General features: G+C 39.1%; 1 protein-coding gene across 1 annotated transcript in view; it reads right to left on the reverse strand.

Moving 5' to 3' along the window:
• AQR (aquarius intron-binding spliceosomal factor) overlaps positions 1–22,751 on the reverse strand; it is a 264,323-nt gene extending 241,572 nt beyond the window's left edge. Inside the window, exons 1-4 of the mRNA XM_053697946.1 lie at positions 22,592–22,751; positions 14,564–14,620; positions 11,047–11,087; positions 9,338–9,373 (exon numbers count right to left, since the gene is read on the reverse strand). Coding sequence (XP_053553921.1) covers positions 9,338–9,373; positions 11,047–11,087; positions 14,564–14,620; positions 22,592–22,678 — 221 coding nt within the window. The 5' untranslated portion in view covers positions 22,679–22,751. The remainder of the gene's footprint in view (positions 1–9,337; positions 9,374–11,046; positions 11,088–14,563; positions 14,621–22,591) is intronic.
• Positions 22,752–23,321: the final 570 nt, after the last annotated feature.

The following is a 23,321-nucleotide window of genomic DNA, read 5'->3' on the forward strand; positions in this document are numbered from 1 at the left end:
TACATCCAATTGCTGTCCGGTAAGACCGGTAAAAACTCTAGAGCCTTTTACTTCCTTTTTAAGAGGTTGTATTACTACACAGAGGATCTGAAGATAGCGGTGAAGCAGCTTTGGTCCGCCAAGAATTGAAAATCCTCCAGGAGAGAGCCGACACTCATTCCAAATGCTAGGATCAAAGCCGAGAGTTTGGTAAGGCTCAAGAAGGTATTCCAGCATTTGGAAACATTGTAAGCAAAGTACTGTTTCTGTTATTGTGTTGTATTATCAACACAGACTTAATCCACTCATGGAACTCTTAGACACTACTAGCGATACTGATTTGGGATACTAGCCAATACAGTTTCACTTTGGACTTTTTAATTTTATATCAGTCAAACAGCTTTATTTATACAATGGAGACGTCCCTGTATAAATGTTTTAATATTGTCCTAGTAAATTTAATTTAACTAATTTGTGTGAAGTGTTTTTTGAGATAAATTATCACTGTGTATATAGTCACCAGAGATCTATTGAAGGCTTTTGTAAAATTTTGAGATAAATCGTTTAAAAGGTACACTTAACATCTTAACATTGGTCTTTTAGATACCCCTGTTGGTCATCACTTCACCCAGACTGGTCACTCCATCCTTAACCTCAGGATTATAGTTCTTAAAGGGAATTTCAAAGACTCTCATGAACGAAAGATGTTTAAAGTGAAGGTCAAGTCCGTTGCTCTAGTTTAAATTTTTATACTTTACATGTGAAATCAGCATGATGTTCAGTGATCAAAATCTTGTAATTTATTTTTTTCTTTTAAAATTTTAACTTACAATTAGCCTCCGTATTACCGCAATTATCCGCCCGTCATTTTCCCTCTATTGACTGACATCTTTTTTAATTCTTACAGCCAATTCCTTTACTTCCCCCGTGGCGTCCTGCCCCTTTTTTCACGCGTCATCAATCTCTAGTGCGCATGCGTGTAACTGTGGCTATCGTCATTGTCTTCATGCTCGTGCATGATAAGCGCATGCGTATTAGGCTGTATGTCTTCACTTGATACATTGAGTCACTCATTACTACTCAGCGCAAGCGAAGAAAGCAAGCAAAATAGCAGTGTCGTTTCAACTCAAAAAAACAGGGAACTATCGTTTCACCATACGCCCATAAATAATGTGGAAATTTTGTACGCATGCGCGAATGTGTTTAAAATACGCATGCGCATATTGAAACTGGTGTTGTGCACGAGCTTTGAAGTGACGTGGTGAGCTTGTTGATACGCTCACTACGTCACTAGATGGAAACAAGGAAGTGGAGCAGGGGAGGAGTAAAGATAAGAAACGGCGGAATTATATATATATATTGTACTCGAAAATTATATACTTTTATAAAAAAATATGTTAGCGACTATAAAACTTAGGTGATAATGTTTACATGGGTGCTGTGAATTCAGGTACAATTGACCTTCACTTTAAGATTAAAATGATCACACATTTCAACACCAGAAATGAAGGACTTAATGTAGACTCTGGCTTTCTCACACACTACCAACACTTTCTATAATCTCTCATTTTATTGTCCTATATTGGTTTCTTCTTCCTTTTGTTTTTCCTCTCATCTTGCCTATTTACTCTCTTCTGTTTATTTACTCTTTCTGGCTATTCTCAGCTATTTTCTCCTTCAGACACACCCTCTGCTTTTTATGGCACCCCTCTAACCCCCCTCCCTCCCTTCCATTTGTTGTATGTGATGTGTATCTATATCAGATTGAACAGTATTGCTTCAGACCTGAGGAAGGGAGGAAAACTCTCGAAAGCTTGTCTTTGAAATATTATGTAAGTCCAATAAAAAAGGTATCACTGCATACTGCAATACTTTATTTGAGCATTATATATATATATATATATATATATATATATATGACAAAGTAAGAGTAGCAAAACATTCACCATCTGTGTGTTTTATTTGTGATATGAAGGTTAGTACAGGAGACATGAGGACTACGCTAAAAACAATGGAGCAGACACTTCCGGTGGGCGGGCGCTAGAGGAGGACGCAGATTGCAGAGCTCTGAGCGTGTACCTAAATTACCGAACTAAAAAACGGTAATATTCAGCCAAAGAGTCATTTTCCTTGATAGGGGGGCATCTTAACCTGTCCGGACACTGTATGACAAGGAGCGACAATAACTGCTCCCCTGCCGATAAGTCAAAGTACCAAGGAGGACGGAGTGCCGGGACAAGTGAAACAGATTCACAGCCGCGGTAACGAGCGGTGCTCGGATTGGGATACAAATATAGTGGGAGCTGTTAGCAGTTGTTCACAGCCTGCTATTAACGGCCTATGTCCGTACGAAGCAGCAACAGAAGCCTAAGTGTACTCAGGTCAGTAGCGGTGCACACTGAGGCCGCCATTTTTCTGTTTAAGTGCGCAGTTATAACTGTATTGAATAGCGCCCACCACAAACAGCCCTGAAAAGACACTTGTAATACGGAACATTGTTTTACATCTGGGGTTGAACATTCTCCCCTCAGGGAAGCCTATTGCCCTGAGCAAGTATTATTATAGGGTGTTAACGGCATATAGAGGAAAATTGTAGGCACGCCACGTGGCTCCCACTTGAATAATTACAAACACAGGGGCGCCACAGAAATCTAGCAGTGCGTTACCGGGTTGAGTGCATAGTGCAGCTAGGAAGTGAAGTAGCACTACTGAGGGCATGAGAAGACCTATTGTCAGAGAATATATGTGTGAGACACTCTCCTTCATATCAGAGACATTCAGATCTGTTTTTATTTGAAAGTAAAAAAGAAGTGGGACGATACTGAAAGTTAAATAAGCACTGACCCACTGATTGATTGTCTTGCTAGATTTCTGAACTGATTTTACTTCTGACATGAAGGAGTAGGACTCTGGAGTCCCCCCCCCCCCCCCTGTGACCCCCCTGCCCGCATACCCCCCCCAGAACATCTTCTCAGTTAAATGTGTCTGCGTCACATATTGGTGAGAGAGAGACTTTCTGCTGAGTTATTGAAGATAGCAGTATACCGTTTCAGTGCCTGTATGCAAAGATATTACACCCCATATAACAAAAAAACTGGCAAGATGTCCAAACAACAACGCCAGCCGAACAGGTGGCAGAAAAACCAAGCAGAGATACATTTGCCATTACATGCAGAAATTGTGTTGCCAGACCCTGTTCCACAAGATATTCACCCAATTGTTTCTCAATTGTCTGCGCTGTTTTTGCCAAAGATTGAGCAGATACAAACAGGCCTAGATGCCCTGTCCTCAGATTTTAAGGCCTTTTCAACAAGATTGACAACTGTGGAGCAGAAGGTAGCGGATACAGAAGCACAACAAAGGGAATCCACGCTAAGCATCACAAGGTTACAAAGGCAGAACAAATTGCTGCATGAAAAATTGGATGACTTAGAAAACAGGTCCCATCGTAATAATATCAGGGTGGTGGGCCTCCCAGAATCTGTACCAAATGTCTCGCTAGTGGAACATGTTGAATGTTTGATAGATTGTTCTGTTAGATTACTCTACTGTTAGCACTGCTCTGTCTGTTTGGATAATTTAGGACAGGTTTTATCTCTGTGTGCTACTAACTTATTGATTTTTGTTTTGCTGCATAGCGATTTTCCTCTGATTGAGCACATCTAACAATTCTCTTACATTCTTGGACTGTGAGCAGACCCCGGGGTGTCAGAACCGTAAGTAATAACATTGCAAGTATCAAGGAGGCAGTTACTCAGCCGCCTTTTGAGGGTCATATATACTACAACATAAGAAAAATATAGGTAGGAACACATAGCTTCTATATTGAAGATGGGGACACATATAATATCATGGAATGTGGGAGGGATTACATCGCCCATTAAGAGAAAGGCCATACTAAAATATTTAAAATCTAGAAAAGCGGACATCCCAATCCTTGAGGAGACTCATCTGAAGCCAAGCGAACACTTAAAACTAAAACAGGGATGGGTGGGGGAAGTCATCTATACTAACTATGAAAGTAGCAGAGCAAGGGGTGTGGCTGTCCTATTCCGTAAGAACCTAAACTATACAATCACCCAAAGAGTAATAGATCCACAGGGGAGATATGTTCTGCTCAAACTTTTGCTAAATGGATCAGCACTGCTGATAGGGGGCGTGTATGGACCCCAAATGCAAAAAAAAGAATTTTGGAGCAATCTTGGAACTCGCCTCATGCAGATGGCTGACGTTCCAATAATATTGGGAGGGGATTATAATCTGGCACCGCACGCACCTGCAGATAGATACCTCAACCTGAATCGTGTACCTCTAACCCCCGCCAGGATTAAACATTCAAAGACAGACACAATAATACTTCGTAAATTTTGTAACGCACTTCTCCTTTCTGATGTCTGGAGGGATAGGGACCCAGAGGCCAGGAACTATACATGTCTCACCCCTGCAAAAGACACGTTTTCACGCATAATTACTTCCTGGTCTCTGGGTCCTTGAATTCCGGGATTGGAGACGTGGGAATTGATAATCCGATAATTTCAGCTCATGCCCCAATCACACTGAAAATTAATGAGAGACACCCAAGGGAGAGGGGCACTGGTTGGTCGTTTCCCAGATACCTTTTGCATGATGACAATTTTAGGAACTTCCTAATAGGAGAGTGGTTAGCTTACACCTCAACCAATCAGGAGCATAGGAAAGACTCTATCCTATTTTGGGAGACTGCTAAGGCAGTCCTGAGAGGGGTCACGATCTCATATGTCATCAAATTTAGGAAACAGAAACAAGCTAGGGAGAATCTGCTGCTCAGACAGTTGTTAAATGCGAGGAATGGATATCTTCGGAATCCCACACATAACAACAGAATAAAATATAGAGACGCCAAGACGCTTAGAGACACTTGCATAACTCAAAGTGCCGCTAGAGACTTGACAAAGATGCGCGCTAAGTTTTATCGCCATGGCAACAAGACTGGTCGCATGCTAGCTAGATTAACAAAACTGACAAGAGGTTATAACACTATCTCAGCTATCAAAAGCGAGGGTGTTGTACATACAGATACAGCAAACATACAAGCAGTATTCAGCCGGTATTATTCACATTTATATGCCGCGCGACAGATCGATCCTCAAAACCGAGATAGATTCTGGGAAAATCTTCCCCTACCATCCTTGACGGATTCACAACAACAGGGGTTGAATGCTACCATCTCGGTTAGGGAAGTAATGTCAGCTATTGGAGGGCTCCCACTAGAGAAGGCATCGGGCCCGGATGGCCTTCCGGCGGAGTTCTATAAAATTCTCCAGCAAGAAATAGCAGATCCGCTATCCTCAATGTACAATGATATACTGTGTGGAAGAGTAGATATATCTAAGAGGTTCACAGAAGCGAACATAACTCTTATCCACAAGCCTGATAGGGACCCCTTGGCCCCCGAGTCATATCGTCCGATTTTGCTCATGAATTCGGACTATAAATTATTCACTAAGATCTTAGCCGATAGACTGGCAGGGGTGCTACCAGAGCTAGTCCACCCCAGTCAAACTGGGTTTGTAAAGGGCAGGTCATCGGTAGTAAATGTACGCACGTTGCAATTTGTGTTCACACATTACTGGGAAAAGGCTGGGAAGGCACGAGTGGCACAATCAGAGGAGGCTTGTGTCCTCCTTGTAGACGCGGAGAAAGCCTTCGATAAAGTGCTTTGGAGTCACCTATTCTACACTTTAGAGCGATTTGGGATAGTTGGGAAATTTGCGCGAGCCTTGAATATTTTATACTCTGACCCCCAGGCAGCTATACTGGTTAATGGTATTCCACCAAAACCATTCCCCTTAAGTAGAGGTACAAGACAGGGGTGTCCGCTGTCACCCCTTATTTTTGACCTAGCTCTGGAACCCTTGGCGAGCAAGATTCGCCAAAAAACTGAAGGCCTTAGGATTGGAGAGGCTGTACTGCATTTGTCTCTTTTTGCGGACGACATGGTGTTGTATGTGCAGAATCCCAGAGTCAATATCCCCTTACTGTTGAATATTATAAAGGAGTTTGGACAAATATCGGGTTATAGGATAAACACAGATAAGACGGAGCTGATATGGCTCTCTCATGCCAATGATATCCCTGACCTTCCTTACGACTTTAAACGGGTAGGGACTAGCTTCAAATACTTGGGAGTACGACTTTCCAAGAACCCAGCGGATTGGTATAGTACGAACTACACGCCTCTCAAGCGTAGTGCAACGGAGTTTGTTGCCCATTGGGCCAAATTACCGCTGTCTATCTCTGGTAGAATAGGTCTTATCAAAATGGTACTATTCCCCAAGCTATTATATATGATGCAGATGCTGCCGATGTTGTTACATAAGGCAGATGTGGGATTCTGGAGATCACTTTTTCTCTCTTTCGCATGGGCAGGGAAAAAACATAGAATTCACTCGACCAGAATGATGAGTACAGCAGACTCGGGAGGCCTAGCAGTCCCAAATGTGGAGTTATATTGTTGGGCGGCGCAGGCGAAATATGTACTTGATTGGATAACAGGGCAATCCCATTTTGTAATACCTGAACTAGACCAGCAGGTTGTTCAACCTTGGTCACTAGCCGTACTACCCCACTTCACTGTTGCTAAAGCGGACAAAATACTGACTGGCTATTCGCTCTTACAGCAACCTCTTAGAGCATGGGAAAAGCTCTGTAAAAGACTGCAATGCCAACACGAACTCATTAAGTACATTCTACTGCAGGGAAATCCTGACTTCTTGCCAGGCATGACTACATGGATATTCAGAGAGTGGAAATCTCTGGGACTGGACAGGGTATCTAAAGTACTTGACAGAGATGGAAAAACGATTTGTACTTTTGCTCACTTACAGGAGGCTCTCCCCCGCACACATCATTTTGCTTATCAAAGCATTACGTTACTGAGCTGGTTAGGCGGTCGGAGATTTCCTAGGAAACAAAGGGGATAGCGCAAATTTGTCATTTGTATACACATGGTGTAACGTCTATTTCCCTGATCTACAAAATATTGCAGGTACCAGACAATAAACACACGACAGCATATATTAGTGCAAAATGGTCCGAGATACTGGGGACACTGATAACTGGGGAACAGGTCCAGGGGAGCATTCAAAAAGTGAGAAAAGCTACATTATCAATGGATCTCAGGGAGTCACATGCTAGAATGCTTGAATTAGCGTACATCACTCCAAAACTCTATAGGAAATGGGAGGCCAAACACTCAGGGAACTGTCCCAGATGCATGCAGGCTCAGGTAGATTTAATACACATGATTTGGACTTGCCCCAAGCTGAGCAGATTCTGGGGTATGACGCACCACTGGCTGAAGACCCTGAATATCCCGATTGGTGCACTCACATCTCAAACGATTACACTCTTAGACAGCCAAAGTCTGGATAGGAATACAACAGCATTTGTACATAATGTCATTCTGTTAGCTAGGAAGCTTATTTTCCGAAAGTGGCTAGATAGCGAGGCACCAACATTGTCACAGTTAAAAAACTAAATCCTGACACAATTATTGCATGAACAAGTAGACACCTTGGGAGATATCTCCAAATGCACAGCCCTCTTTATGAAAAAGTGGGGAGTATATATACAGACCCTAGAAATGCCACAGCAAGTAAAGATACTATCTCCTATACGTAACTCACAATACATACTGGAAGCACAGATTAGAGGTGAGTGGAGACTGGATTTTGAGTAAGTTAATGTCTTTTTGGAAAATTTGTAGAAGATACTAGAAGGAGAATCTGACACCCCGGGGGAGGAATTGGCTAGTTGGCCAAAAAGAAATGTTTGAAAATGTGGGGGGACATGTACAGAAGTATCTGCTTAATAGACCCTATGTGTTCTTTTTTCTTTCCTCTTTTAATTACTACTTTGTTAACTTGATCTACATAACAATGCACATGTAAATGTATACCACTGAACCCCTTTTTGTTTTGGGGATAATATCTGTGACATGTCCTTTTCACTGAATAAATGAAGAATTTAAAAAAAATAAAATAAAAAAAAAACAACAACAATGGAGCATTGGTTTACTAATACAGTAGTTATCAATGTCAATTTTAATAAGATCAGCACTTCTTTCACAGCCAACCCTATTAAGTATACAAAATAATGATATATGTAAGTTTAATTACCTATTTTATTTTCTCTCATCTCCCCACTCTCCCACTGAAATCATTCTTTGTTCCCTTCACCTCACTACTGTATCCCACTAAAAAATATACATGTAATATTTGCCATTATTTAATGTAAAATGTAATACTGACTTTGATTTAGTTCTACAATGTGAATGATTCCAATACTCTGACTTGCTTTTACCTTTTCTGTTACTCTAATACAGTGCTTTCCAAACTGTGTGTCAGGACACACTAGTGTGTCGGCAGCAGTGTGTAGGTGTGTCCCTGCTTCAGCACAATTTTTTTTAAATTTAAATTTTTTTTTTTTTTATTGTTTTTCGGTTTCTGACTTTCCACCTGCCTGCTACGCATATCAAATGGTTGACACGTGATTGATACCTAGTGGGTCACAGATCATCTTAACCAATTGGCACAGCTCAGTGGGAACTGAAACTATTACTATTGGCGGATTTGGCGGCACATTGGCTCCTGACTGCACGTGTAGTCTCCTTAATTGGCTCGTGACTGCAAGTGTAGTCAGTGAGTGGGACAGCAGTGTGTTTGCAGCGCGGGCAGTAGTCAGTCGTACTCACAGAGCTCTGAGGGTGGCAGCTTAAACGCTGAGCTAAAGTCAGAAGTCAGTGGGATTTTTTTGCAACTAGCTCCCAGTAGTGCATTGCTGCTCCTGCTCTTGATATATGGATAGGAAGTGGAAGCTTAAAAATGCTTGATGATAAAATGCGAGTGTCTTTATCTAATATTCCACCAAATATTCAGAAACTGTGTTCATCCCATCAACCTCATACAGCCCATTAAAATAGTAAGTAGCTATTGGCGTTATTAAACTTGTGTTTAATTCTTGCACATACATACTGTCACTTGTAAATACATTTTGTTATTATATAATTTATGTATGTGTCCGTATCTTTTAAAACAAGTTAGTTTAACCTCCTGTTTGCTAGTACAACTGAATTACTGTGTCGCAAAATGATGTAGGTCTACAAAGTGTGTCACCAACATGAAAAGTTTGGAAAGCTCTGCTCTAATATCTGATTTAGAAGTAACCCTGTTTACAAATAAAATATTACGTTCCACTGTATTGCAAGTTATTTTTCTCTTGATTGCATTAGCTCTTATTAAATAATTTGAAAGGTAATGGGCTGATAATTCAATGTTTCATTATATACAAAAAATATCTGAAATGAACATGAAGTCACCTGAATTCTAGCAGCATTATCTTCCTGATTGCAAACCTGAGAAAAAAAAAGACAGGGTCATAACAGGGAAAATCAAAGGAGCATATATATGGGAGAGTTACATATAGTATTCTCTACCGCACCACACACAAGTAAAGGTAATTTAATTACATTTTGTGAAAGTTTACATGAGTGAGCCAATCACATAAGGTACCTATGTGCAGCCACCAATCAGCAGCTACTGAGCTTAACTAGATGTGCTTTTTTGCAAAGGACATCAAGAGAATGAAGCAAATGAGATAATAGAAGTTAATTATAAAGATGTTTAAAATTGCATGCTTTTTCTAAATCAGATAAGAAAAAAATGGGGTTCATGTCCCTTTAATTCAGAGAGAAAATAAACACTGTACGGCGCACACTACTAGAACTAAATTAGAATGCCCATAGGATAGGGCAAAAGTAAAACTTTACCTTTAATACTAACATTAACACACAGCATCAGAGTGCTGCATCTTAAAAACATTTTAAAAAGAGAACACTACAATTGCCAAATTCAATAACTCAATCAATACATGGTTTGTGGTGCCAATATCACAGGGTACAAACCATAGAACCGTGGCTCAGCTTGCAAGCTAAAAAGGATCCAAGTCAAGACTATGATTTTGTAACATCCACAAAGATGGAAACTCAATTGGGTTTATCCAATACTCTCTAAAGCTGCTGCCACAATTATATTGTAAAAAAAATCTAGGGCGCAGGTATACCCTATTAGCACCCACAAAAGCAGTTATCAAGTATTCAATATAGTACACACAATTACATGAGGGTTGATTGCCGCAGGCGAACACCTGAAGCATTTTTCACCTCAGCTTTGTCAAAGGCGCCTTCTATTCTAATTTAATTTAGAGTTCCTACTTTTTTCTTGTAACAATTCTGAGCTTACTCATAGAAACATGTTTCCCTGCTGCACCACAACTAAGTAGAGGTAATTTAATTACATCTCCAGATGCAAAAGAATGAACTTCAAAGTGAAATATTCCCATGATCTATCTATCGGTTACTTATAGAGCGCAAACTAATCACCCGTGAGGGTCTCAAGGCGCTAAGGGAAAGCGGATAGGAGGAAGGGGGGAGGGGATGGGCATTCAGACGAAGAGCCAGGTTTTGAGGTCCTTTCTGAACTTTGTAAGGGAGGTGGATTGTCTGAGGTGCAGCGGGAGGGTGTTCCATGTCTTTGCTGCCATGTGGGAGAAGGATCTTCTGCCCGCTGTGGATTTGCTGATGCGGGGGATGACTGTGAGTGCTTGGTCGGCCGATCGGAGTTGTCTGGCCGGGGTGTAGAAATTTACACGGTGGTTGATGTATTCGGGTCCGATGTTGTGTAGGGCCGTGAATGCGTGGGTAAGGAGCTTGAAGGTGATTCTCTTGTTGATGGGGAGCCAGTGAAGGTTCCTTAGGTGTTCTGTGATGTGGGCATTGGAGAGGGATGTCGAGGATGAGTCTGGCTTAGGCGTTCTGGATACGTTGGAGTCTCTTTTGGAGCTTGATGGTGGAGCCAGCGTAGAGTGTGTTGCCGTAGTCCAAACGGCTGCTGACGAGGACGTGGGTGACTGTTTTCTTGGTTTCGGTAGGGATGTTGTCAGTTTGTGATAACCATATTTACAATGTAATCTTAAGAAATCCCTCTTACACGCAATGAATTTAAATATTTTGGAAGATTATTAACTTACCTTGACTTTGCTATTTCCTTTGTGTAAATGTCTTCAATTACCTAAGACAAAAGTAAAAAAAAAAAAATAATAATAATAAAAATAATGAGTACATAAGAAGTTTACTTTGTGCACCATTAGGAAATATACATTGTATAGGGCTAAATTGGCTCAGTGGAGCATGACAATTTTATTTGTGTCATTAAAACTGTTAGCACAGACCACTGTAAGTTGGGAATCTGTAGGCTGTGTTAGTCATGGGGTTAAGAAAACATTTGCCTGTTTGGTATCTATGTACTCAGGAGACATGGGAGATTCTTATTTACCCCCTTTTTTTTACCAGCTTGAAACAGTCACAAAACTACAAAAAGAGGTTTTCTCAATAGAAGCACTGACCAACAGGAAGCCCCAACATTGAGAAGAGTTATAGCCCCAAGGCAGAACATACAGTGATGTGAGATGTCATCGCAGAAAATGCAGCATGTCTGCAGAAAGAACAGGACACATGCAGGAACTGTTAGCGCTTGAACTTTGTAGTGCTGCTCCACATTATACAGTTCTCTTCAAACAGAGCTGTGCTCTGGCTGCACTGTGTAAATTTTCCTTAACACAGTGCATCCAGGGAAAAGTGTTGTTTGAAGTGAGCAGTCAAATGGGCAGTAGCGCTGCAAAGCAGCAGCACATTGCTTGTTGACTGGCTCTCCAAGATTTTTTCAAACCCGCCCCTTAGCCTTTCCCAGTCTGCAAAGCTGTTTATACTGAATGTAAGAGCACTGCATCGTTGTATTACTACATGTCTATGTTAGACCAAGAGAAAAGGAAACAGATTTATTAAAGAGACATTTTAACATTTATTTTTTTTGTATGCAGCTAACTTGTCTTGCAATGCAATTTTCAACTACTGCACTATATTATAAAACATTAAAAATTGCTTTACTCTTCAGTTAACCAACACATTACAATTGAACTGGTGCCTTAGTGTAACTGTCTAATTTAAAATTGAATTTTATTTAAAAATGACCTGCAGAAAAATTTTCACTAAAAAAATCTCATTGCAGAAAGTAAAGAAAAGTTCTGCCTCTGGGAGTTATAGATATAAAGTTATACATTAAAAGGGACATAAAACCCAAAACATTTATTTCATGATTCTGATAGAAAATACAATTTAAACAACTTTCCAATCTACTTCTAATTATCACATTGTCTTTGTTTTCTTGTTATCCTTTGATGAAAAGCAGGAATGTAAGTTCAGGAGTGTGCACGTGTCTGCAGTACTATATGGCAGCAGTTTTACAACGCTATACATTAGCAAGAACAGTAAATGGCAGCACTATTTCCCATCATGCAGTGCTACAGACATGTGCTCGTTACCTGTCTAGATATTTCTTCAACAACAAATAACAAGAGAAGAAAGCCAATTTGATAATAGAAGTGATTTGAAACTTGTTTTAAAATTATATTCTCTATCTCAATCATGAAAGAAAGATGTTGGGATTCATGTACCTTTGAACTTATGGAGGAGGAAAATTACTTGCGCCAAAATGAAAGGTTATTGTTGGAAACGTATAAAACTCCTTTATTGAATATGACGTTAAAAACACACGGAGGACAGCGCCACAATGGGTATTTTTTGGACACTTTGGTGGAATGGAATATTTTATTAATTGTTAACAGCTTGATGTTACTAATTGTTCTGTGTTTTTTTTTAATTTTGAGGGTTGGCAGTCGACTGCATTATCTATGAGTAAGCGCCGTGTATAGGCGTGAAATGCGTAAGAGTGGCTGCTGTCCTCCATGTGTTTTTAATGTGGTATTCAATAAAGGATTTCTGATTATTAAATGAGTGGGACAATAACTTCATTTTGGTGCATAGTTTTGGAGCCTTGTTCCGGCTTAATGTTTGCCTCCTCCTCGCTCCTATGTGTAAATTAATGACAGGACGCTCTTCACAGAACTGCTGACCAGTGGTTTTTGTATGAGGAAATTTACTTACTTAGTGAAAACCTGCCATACATTGTAAGATATCGGAGCTGTGGAACTCACTAATGCTTAAAGGGACAGTCTAGTCAAAAATAAACTTTCATGATTCAGATAGGGCATGTAATTTTAAACAACTTTTCAATTTACTTTTATCATCAATCTTGCTTTGTTCTCTTGGTATTCTTAGTTGAAAGCTAAACCTAGAAGGTTCATATGCTTATTTCTTTGCCCTTGAAGGCCGCCTCTTATCTGAATGCAATCTGACAGTTTTTCACAACTAGATAGATAACATTGTGTTCACGCCCGTGGAGTTACCTAGGAGTCAACACTGCTTGGCTAAAATGCAAGTCTTGCCAGAAGAACTGAAATAAGGGGGCAGTCTACAGAGGCTTAAATACACGGCAATCACAGAGGTAAAAAGTGTATTAATATAGCTGTGTTGGTCATGCAAAACTGGAGAATGAGTAATAAAGGGATTATCTATCTTTTTAAAGAATAAAAATTATGGTGTAGACTGTCCATTTAAATCCCAACCATAGCCTGAATTGTAATATCTTCTACATCTTTATCAGGCAAACAGATTGCTATTAGGTTTAGGGAGAGGCCCATCAAAATTAAACGTTCATTATTCAGATAGAGCATGACACTTTGAACACCTTTCCAATTTACTTCAGTTATCAGTTATTCAGTTATTTGCTTTGCTTTCTTGGTATCCTTTGTTAAAGAGTAAATCTAGGTAGGATTTAGGAGTGTGCACGTCTATAGCACTCTATGGCAACAGTGTTTGCAACAATGTATAACACCGCTACAATGTTACAAAACACTGCCGCCATAGAGTTCTAAAGAAACTAGCAAAGTCCTGAGCTCCTATGCACCTACCTATATTTACTTTTCAGCAAAGGATACAAAAAGAACAAAGCAAATTTGATAATGGGAGTTAAACACACAGTAGTCTGGGGTCAATAGTCTTAAAATGATATACTCTAATGGATTAAAGTGTGTATTTTTTTTTAATATAATGGCTCTTTAATTTTGATTTGACTGTCCTTTAAAAGCAGTGCATTACCACGTAGTATGAAGGCATAACATCAGCCATAGAGAAGTTACGTGCTCGTATGCCACACATAGACAGATGAAAACAATGGCGACCGATACAACGGAGGTAAGAGTGTTGCAAGAAAGGAGGAGTGACTGGGGATGGATGATACTCAGAATACAGCGATAAAAAAGGAAGTGACAAAGACTGTGCTCAAAAAAGCAGAGAAAAGAAAATATTAGGGAGAAATCTGGTGAAATCAAAGAGAAAAGGGAAAAAGAAAGGAAGTAGACTTGTGGAGCCCAATATGTATTAGCCAACTGTAAAAAAGAACATTTTCATGTAGTTCTACTTTAGCAGTTTAATGTTCCTATAAAATCTTGCAGAACAGAGCAGCATTATTAGTGACATGAATGTCAAACCTTGACAAAAAAGGAAGTAGACAAAAACAAATAGAAAGGTGTAGAGAGATGTATATATTAGCGTGAAACTTAAAAGTTAAAGAGTAAAAGTTATAAATACCTTATAATCAAAAGGCTGTTTCTTTTTGGAATGTGGAGCCCAATATGTATTCGCCAACTGTAACAAAGAACATGCAATTTAATATTGAAGTATTTCTAGGTAAAATTGCTCTGGACAGATTAGTAAATAATAGAAGCCCCCTGTTTGAAGGGATATTAAACTGCTAACTGCAACTATAATACCATGGCTACTACTAAATATGCTATTGCTTTTCCTCCTGTTCTTGAAGCTGTCTTCAAATCTATTCTCCTTTTTTAACCCCTAAAATGTTGTCAGACAATAAAGCTCAGCCTTTCATATTGGATGCTGCCATCTTGGAGCACAGGTATTCTCACACCCTGTGTCAAACAGATCAGTGAGGTTTCCAGCATTTTGACATCTGTATAATGTGCTTCAATTTAGTGTGCACAATTCAGAAAAGCAGCTTTACATTTTTGCAGTGGCTGACGGATGTATGTATATATATATATATATATATATATATATATTAGAAGAAAAATGACGGACGGGACGCAGCTGCTGGGAGCTAGTATATGGTGACCCACCAGTTCATAGATAAATACTGGTATGGCCTTGAATATAACAGTATTGTGGTGCAGACTCTTGGAATAAATTATATGGATTTAAGAGAGAGAAGGAATCCTGAACCAAGTATATCAGGAAGAAAGACAGGGAATTCAGCACTCTTTTCAAACTATGTTTTATTTAGCTCATCAAAGTAAAATAAGGAGTATCCAAAAAATAAGCTTATGTGGCAACAAGAGAGGACAATCTCTGGCACTGATATAGCGAGACTTATTGTCTCAGATATACACATACAATATGTCTATATACAATGGACCAAAAAATGTACAAAAAGAAAATTAATAAACACAAAATTAATATACAAACCTGACCGGTCAGGGGTTAATGTGAATGCATGAACCTAATACATTTACTAACCTAGAGTTAGAAAGGTATACCAATATTACAGCAGATAGCTTAATCTGCTGTTTGTTATCATGACAGACAAGGATATCTCATTGTATGAACAGTAAAATGAATATATTTCATAGGAAGCCTTTGTCAGACTACTACACCCTGCTGCGAACGGCACCTTCAAATATAAGGTTAATTGCCGGGCAGGTATAGGAATGGGATCTAAGTAGGTACTGACATTGCGCCCAAAAAAATATAGTACAACTATAGGCAGTACATAAAAGGCATATTCTTAGAGTGTGCATACATATATAAGCAGAGATATATTAATAAGACACACTTATCAAACTACTACACCCTGCTGCATACGGCACCTTATTACATAAGGCTTAATGCCGAGCAGGTATATTAATGGGATCTAAGTAGTTATTGATAATGTATCTCAAAATATGTACATTCGTCTGTTAGTAGGCAAGCAGCAAACAGTATAAACGTAAGCAAGGAAAATAACTCAGCAGAAATGAGTGATAAGCAGGTAGTAGCGTATATTTCTGTTAGTCGCTAGACAGTCCCTTGCAAGAAGTCTTTAATGCATGAGGATGGAAAGTTCATGATAAAGATGGCAAGCATAAGTGCAAAGTAAAGAACTGCTTGTTAGTTTTGCATAGTGTTGGTGTTTCTTTAACCATAAAGATAGCAATCTCATCCTCTATTTTGAGACTTGTAGTTTAACCCTCGCAACCGGGTAGCGATATCCAGATCAGATATAGATGTGCCTATCTATCAGGCAAGAGATATAATAGCATACGACCTGTCTCCTGTACAGTCCTAGGACTAATGTATGGTAGGTAGTCCTTGGTGGTTCCCCAGGAACATCTTAAAGGAGATCCTTCGTGAGCGTTAGTTTGCAAACTTCTGTGTTCAGTGGCGTTCACACAAACCACATGTTCCGTGTCAGCTTGTCCAATGCCGACGCGCGTTTCACCCGCTGGGTGTGTCGGGCTTCGTCAGGGCGTAATGACGTAGGGAGCATCTCCTCTCCCTTTTAAACTTAGAAAGATACACGCCCCTGTTGAAAAAGCTTTAAAGCTCCATGGTGCTAAACAAGATAATTAAAAACAAGTGAACTCACTATATAGTGTCTGAATTCTAACATTACTAATAGTGAAAACATAGCAAACCTGGCTTATAAACCTAAATGGAAAGATATAGGTATATGTACAGAATAAGTCATAATTTGGTCATGTATATTGCAAGGTAAATTTAAGAAAATTACCAAGTGATGCCTACGGCAATAGGGGCCCTAAATTTAGAATACTCAATTGAAAGAGATGTGTTATATTACAAGTGTGAAAGACTAATATAGAAGTGTAAGAAAGGATTACAGATATATCCCTTCCTTAAGAAAGTACTCAATGGAGTAATTGTTATATCACTGTATGGTAAACACATGTCTGATAGCGAGGAATAGGAGTAGGGTTAAAATGACATCCATGCCTTATAGAAAGCAGGCCATGTCTATCCTGTCATTCAACCCATTGGGTGTCTGGGTTTGTAAGATCGTAATCCACCTACATTCCTTCTGGAGGAGGACTTTATCATTGTCACCCCCTCTGTTATTGGTAATGCCTCTGTCAATACCAATGAATGAGAGGGAGTCAGGATTGCAGGCATGAATTTCTTCAAAGTGTTTGGCCACATTACTCTTGGGATTTTTATATTTAATGTCATCCCTATGTTCAGTTATCCTGTCTTTTATGGCTCTCCTGGTTTTACCCACGTAAAAACGTGGGCAACTACAGGAGAGGAGGTAAATAACCCCTTCAGTACTGCATGTAATGTGGTGTTTTAGTTTGTATATTTTGCCTGTGTGGGTTGAAAACATTTTAGTTTTCACCATGTATTTGCATGCCACACATCTTCCACAGGGATGGTTTCCAGTGGACCTATGTGTGGTAAGCCAATCTGTTTGTTTTTTGAGTGACATATACTGACTTCTCACGAATTTGTCTCTCAGGTTGGGTGCTCTTCTGGCAGTGATTGTGGGGTGATCTCCTACTTCTCTAGATACCCCTTCATCACTCGTTAGGACGTGCCAGTTTTTTTCCAGTATCTTTCTCAGGGCTTTCCAGTGACAATTGTAATCCGCTATTAGTCTAATTGGACCCTGTTTAGCTTTTTGTTTGAGTATGAGAAGTTGCTCTCGGTTCAGATGAGCTGCTTCATTTAGAGCTCTGTTTACAACTCTTTTAGAGTACCCCCTGTTTAGAAAACGTTTATGCATCTCTATGGCATGCTCATAGTATTTTGTTTTTGTGGAGCAGTTACGACGTAGTCTAAGGAACTGCCCCTTAGGTATCCCCTTCTTAAGATGGTCAGGATGGTGGCTTGTCGCAAGAAGCAAACTGTTAGTTGCAGTAGTTTTGCGAAAATTCTCAGTCACAATAGAGCCCTGGTTGAGGTTAATCTTGATATCCAGAAAGGATATTTCCTCCTTACTGCTTTGCAGTGTGAGATAGATATTTTTATCATTTTTATTCAAAGTTTCTACAAAAGCAGAAAGGCCTGTTTCAGAGCCCTCCCATATGAGGAAGATGTCATCCACATATCGAAGCCATATGTGGATGTTCTCCTCAAAGAGAGGGCTCTGGTAGACATCCTCCATCTCCCAGGCTCCCAAATGGAGGCAAGCATATGTGGGGGCACATGTTGCCCCCATAGCTGTCCCTTGCTGCTGAACATACACTTTATTGTCGAAAAGAAACACATTATTTGTCAAGATGAACTCCAACAGTTCCATGACAAAGTCAGTGTGCTGTTGTGTTTGTGTACCTCTCATCGCAAGGAAGTGGTGGCATGCCTTCAATCCAACATTGTGTGGAATGGACGAATATAATCCTTCCACATCCAAGCAGGCCATAATAGCACCTGGAGGGACTGACAGGTTATCGATTTTCCTTAGGAAGTCTGCCGTATCCAGGATGTACGATGGTAGTGTACTCAAAAATGGCCTAAGAAAGTAGTCTACGTAGTTGCCTAGATTTTCAGTTAAACTGCCAATGCCGGCAATTATTGGGCGGCCAGGTGGATGGTTAGCATTCTTATGTATTTTAGGAATACAATAGAAGACAGGTGTTATTGGATGCTCAGGGTAAAGATATTTCTGTTCAGGAGTAGTAATCAGGCCATCATTCTTAGCCCTTTTCAATATATTAAAAAGCTTGAATTGTAGGGAAGATGTTGGATTATACGTCAATGATTTGTAGTGCTTCTTATTCAGAAGTTGACGTTTTGCTTCCAGGACATACATATTCTCATCCCACAGGACTAGGTTTCCACCTTTGTCCACGGGCTTGATTAGAAATCCTTTTGCATTAATGAGATCATTGAGTGCTTTGCGTTCAGGTTTTGTTAAATTATCATCAACAATTCCTGTAAAAGACATACGATTCACCTCTTTCTCAACTTGTCTTACAAAAATATTGACTGCTGGCACCATTGATAGTTGCGGCATATATTTTGATTCATTGGTATTGACATTGGTATTGACAGAGGCATTACCAATAACAGAGGGGGTGACAATGATAAAGTCCTCCTCCAGAAGGAATGTAGGTGGATTACGATCTTACAAACCCAGACACCCAATGGGTTGAATGACAGGATAGACATGGCCTGCTTTCTATAAGGCATGGATGTCATTTTAACCCTACTCCTATTCCTCGCTATCAGACATGTGTTTACCATACAGTGATATAACAATTACTCCATTGAGTACTTTCTTAAGGAAGGGATATATCTGTAATCCTTTCTTACACTTCTATATTAGTCTTTCACACTTGTAATATAACACATCTCTTTCAATTGAGTATTCTAAATTTAGGGCCCCTATTGCCGTAGGCATCACTTGGTAATTTTCTTAAATTTACCTTGCAATATACATGACCAAATTATGACTTATTCTGTACATATACCTATATCTTTCCATTTAGGTTTATAAGCCAGGTTTGCTATGTTTTCACTATTAGCAATGTTAGAATTCAGACACTATATAGTGAGTTCACTTGTTTTTAATTATCTTGTTTAGCACCATGGAGCTTTAAAGCTTTTTCAACAGGGGCGTGTATCTTTCTAAGTTTAAAAGGGAGAGGAGATGCTCCCTACGTCATTACGCCCTGACGAAGCCCGACACACCCAGCGGGTGAAACGCGCGTCGGCATTGGACAAGCTGACACGGAACATGTGGTTTGTGTGAACGCCACTGAACACAGAAGTTTGCAAACTAACGCTCACGAAGGATCTCCTGTAAGATGTTCCTGGGGAACCACCAAGGACTACCTACCATACAATAGTCCTAGGACTGTACAGGAGACAGGTCGTATGCTATTATATCTCTTGCCTGATAGATAGGCACATCTATATCTGATCTGGATATCGCTACCCGGTTGCGAGGGTTAAACTACAAGTCTCAAAATAGAGGATGAGATTGCTATCTTTATGGTTAAAGAAACACCAACACTATGCAAAACTAACAAGCAGTTCTTTACTTTGCACTTATGCTTGCCATCTTTATCATGAACTTTCCATCCTCATGCATTAAAGACTTCTTGCAAGGGACTGTCTAGCGACTAACAGACATATACGCTACTACCTGCTTATCACTCATTTCTGCTGAGTTATTTTCCTTGCTTATGTTTATACTGTTTGCTGCTTGCCTACTAACAGACGAATTTACATATTTTGAGATACATTATCAATAACTACTTAGATCCCATTAATATACCTGCTCGGCATTAAGCCTTATGTAATAAGGTGCCGTATGCAGCAGGGTGTAGTAGTTTGATAAGTGTGTCTTATTAATATATCTCTGCTTATATATGTATGCACACTCTAAGAATATGCCTTTTATGTACTGCCTATAGTTGTACTATATTTTTTTGGGCGCAATGTCAGTACCTACTTAGATCCCATTCCTATACCTGCCCGGCAATTAACCTTATATTTGAAGGTGCCGTTCGCAGCAGGGTGTAGTAGTCTGACAAAGGCTTCCTATGAAATATATTCATTTTACTGTTCATACAATGAGATATCCTTGTCTGTCATGATAACAAACAGCAGATTAAGCTATCTGCTGTAATATTGGTATACCTTTCTAACTCTAGGTTAGTAAATGTATTAGGTTCATGCATTCACATTAACCCCTGACCGGTCAGGTTTGTATATTAATTTTGTGTTTATTAATTTTCTTTTTGTACATTTTTTGGTCCATTGTATATAGACATATTGTATGTGTATATCTGAGACAATAAGTCTCGCTATATCAGTGCCAGAGATTGTCCTCTCTTGTTGCCACATAAGCTTATTTTTTGGATACTCCTTATTTTACTTTGATGAGCTAAATAAAACATAGTTTGAAAAGAGTGCTGAATTCCCTGTCTTTCATCCTGATATACTTGGTTCAGGATTCCTTCTCTCTCTTAAATCCATATAATATATATATATATATATATATATATATATATATATATACACAGTATATATATATATATATATATATATATATTAAAATTGTGTAATACAAAATGCAAAAATGTAAAGCTCACAAGCTGTATAGTGCACACTAACCGCAAGCAAATGATTCAGCCATAAAAAGTCACGAACATTACAGATCCGTGAGTATGAACTGCTTCTATCACAGGGTGTGAGAATACCTGAGCAATGGTAAAAACACAATCACAAGGTGAATAGTAAACATTCTCTTGTAGTTCTGCATTAGCGGTTTAATGTTCTTATAAAATCTTGCAGAACAGAGCAACAACATTAGTGACATGAATGTCAAACTTTGATAAAAACACAATCAGCTGTGTATGGGAGAAACATTATTTAATAGATTGTGACACTATAATAAATACAAAGTTACATAACCTGGTAGCTATGTAATATAACTGAATGCTCCTTAAAAAATCTCCAGTTCATATATGATTAAAGGAACAGTAAACACTTTGAGATTACAATATAAAATGCTTAAAGGGATACAAAACCCAAATGTTTTCTTTCATGATTCAGATAGAGCACACAATTTTAAGCAACTTTCTAACTGACTCCTACTATCAATTTTTCTTCGTTCTCTTGCTATCTTTATTTAAAAAGCAGGAATTTAAAGCTTAGGAGCCAGCCCATTTGACATTGTGTGTGTATATATATATATATATATATATATATATATATATATATATATATACACACACACACACACATCTCTATCTCTCCCTTTTTTTAAATATATTTGAATATATATATGGATATAGATCAAGCCGGGGTGCTTCCCAGAGTTAAATACAAATAAAAGTCCATAGAGAGCACACACACACAGTGTAATAAATGTGGGGGGCAGCAGTGACGTTCTGTTAGCGATGGAGAAAAGTGTCCCTCTTTGTCACTTTCAAATGTTGGGAGGTAATTGCTAGGTGCTTACTGTCCCTTTAGTTTACAAACTGCAAATCATCCATTTGAATGATCAAAGCACAGTTGTAATAAATAAATAAAAAGTAACATAACAACTAGTTCACAATACTACTCGTCCATCTTTTAATGTAGGTTATAATGGGACTAAAGCATCAGTCTTGACAAAACACTTTATGCACCTGACAACCAGCAGTGAATATGTTAACAGCATGCCTGCACCAGTGGAGCAGATATATAGTGCTAGTTGTAAGCAGATTAGAAAATAAAGTGTTCTGTATGCTGAGTTAAATGTCATTTTAATCTCCTTTACCATTGGTCATTCGTACCAGCGATGCAGTAACAACTTACTCAAGCTCACTTTATAATAACAACTTCACAGCACTCACACAAGAATACAGCACTGTTTCATATTTACAATGGGATATTATTGTAACATACAAATGTCTGTGAAATTAACCATGTGAATGACATAAAGTGCTACAATCTATCAATAATATATTCTCCCTAAGTAAATAATTAAAAACACGTAAATTAACCCACCGAATTTGGCACACAAATAAATATCTTCTATATAACACAGATAGGCAAATCAGCATGGATTCTGTGATTAGATTCCCCCTCCACAATTGACACTTAAACACCACTCACCTGGGTGACATATTCAGCGTTCATTTGTGTCACAGTAGGGGTGACCACCTTGCGGGTGGACAGCGGTGCTGCAACCCGGGTCTCCATGGTAACGAACCGGACACCTACACTCACATGGGATTACAACCAAAGCAGTACGTTCAAAAGTGTGTAGTGTACAGAAAAGGCGGAAGTGACGTAAACATAATGCGACATTAAGGGAGAGGAGGAAGACTAAGTGTCACCTGGTGGCCAGTAGAGGAGTTGCATAACGTTCGTGGAAAGTAGTTATTGACCGCAACAGATGTCTGAATGGATAAAATGACAAGGGAATGTTCTGAATTAGAATATAACGGTTCTAATTATTGTTCTTTACACAGTGCATAGTATCGATATCTGGGGCATGGCATGTGACATTTGAAGCAGACCTTTCACACTTTTTCTCGTTACAGAACATACATTTTACACGAAAAGAAAAAAAAAACTTGCGTGCCCTTTGCATAAAGGGTCATGGTAATCCAAATGCTGAAAATGATGCAGTATAGCTGTAAAATGCGGATTCGAAAGCCCCAGAGGTGTCACACAAGATTTTTTTTTATAAATCGTGTTTACAATTTATAATATTGTGCGCACAATTAAGCTATATCGTGCGCACAATTTAGTTAAATCGTGCTCACAATTTAGCTAAATCGCATGCACGATTTATTATATCGTGCGCACAATTAAGCTATATCGTGCACACAATTTAGTT

This window comes from Bombina bombina, chromosome 1, assembly GCF_027579735.1.
Source record: "Bombina bombina isolate aBomBom1 chromosome 1, aBomBom1.pri, whole genome shotgun sequence".
In the NCBI taxonomy this organism is placed as follows: Eukaryota; Metazoa; Chordata; class Amphibia; order Anura; family Bombinatoridae; genus Bombina; species Bombina bombina.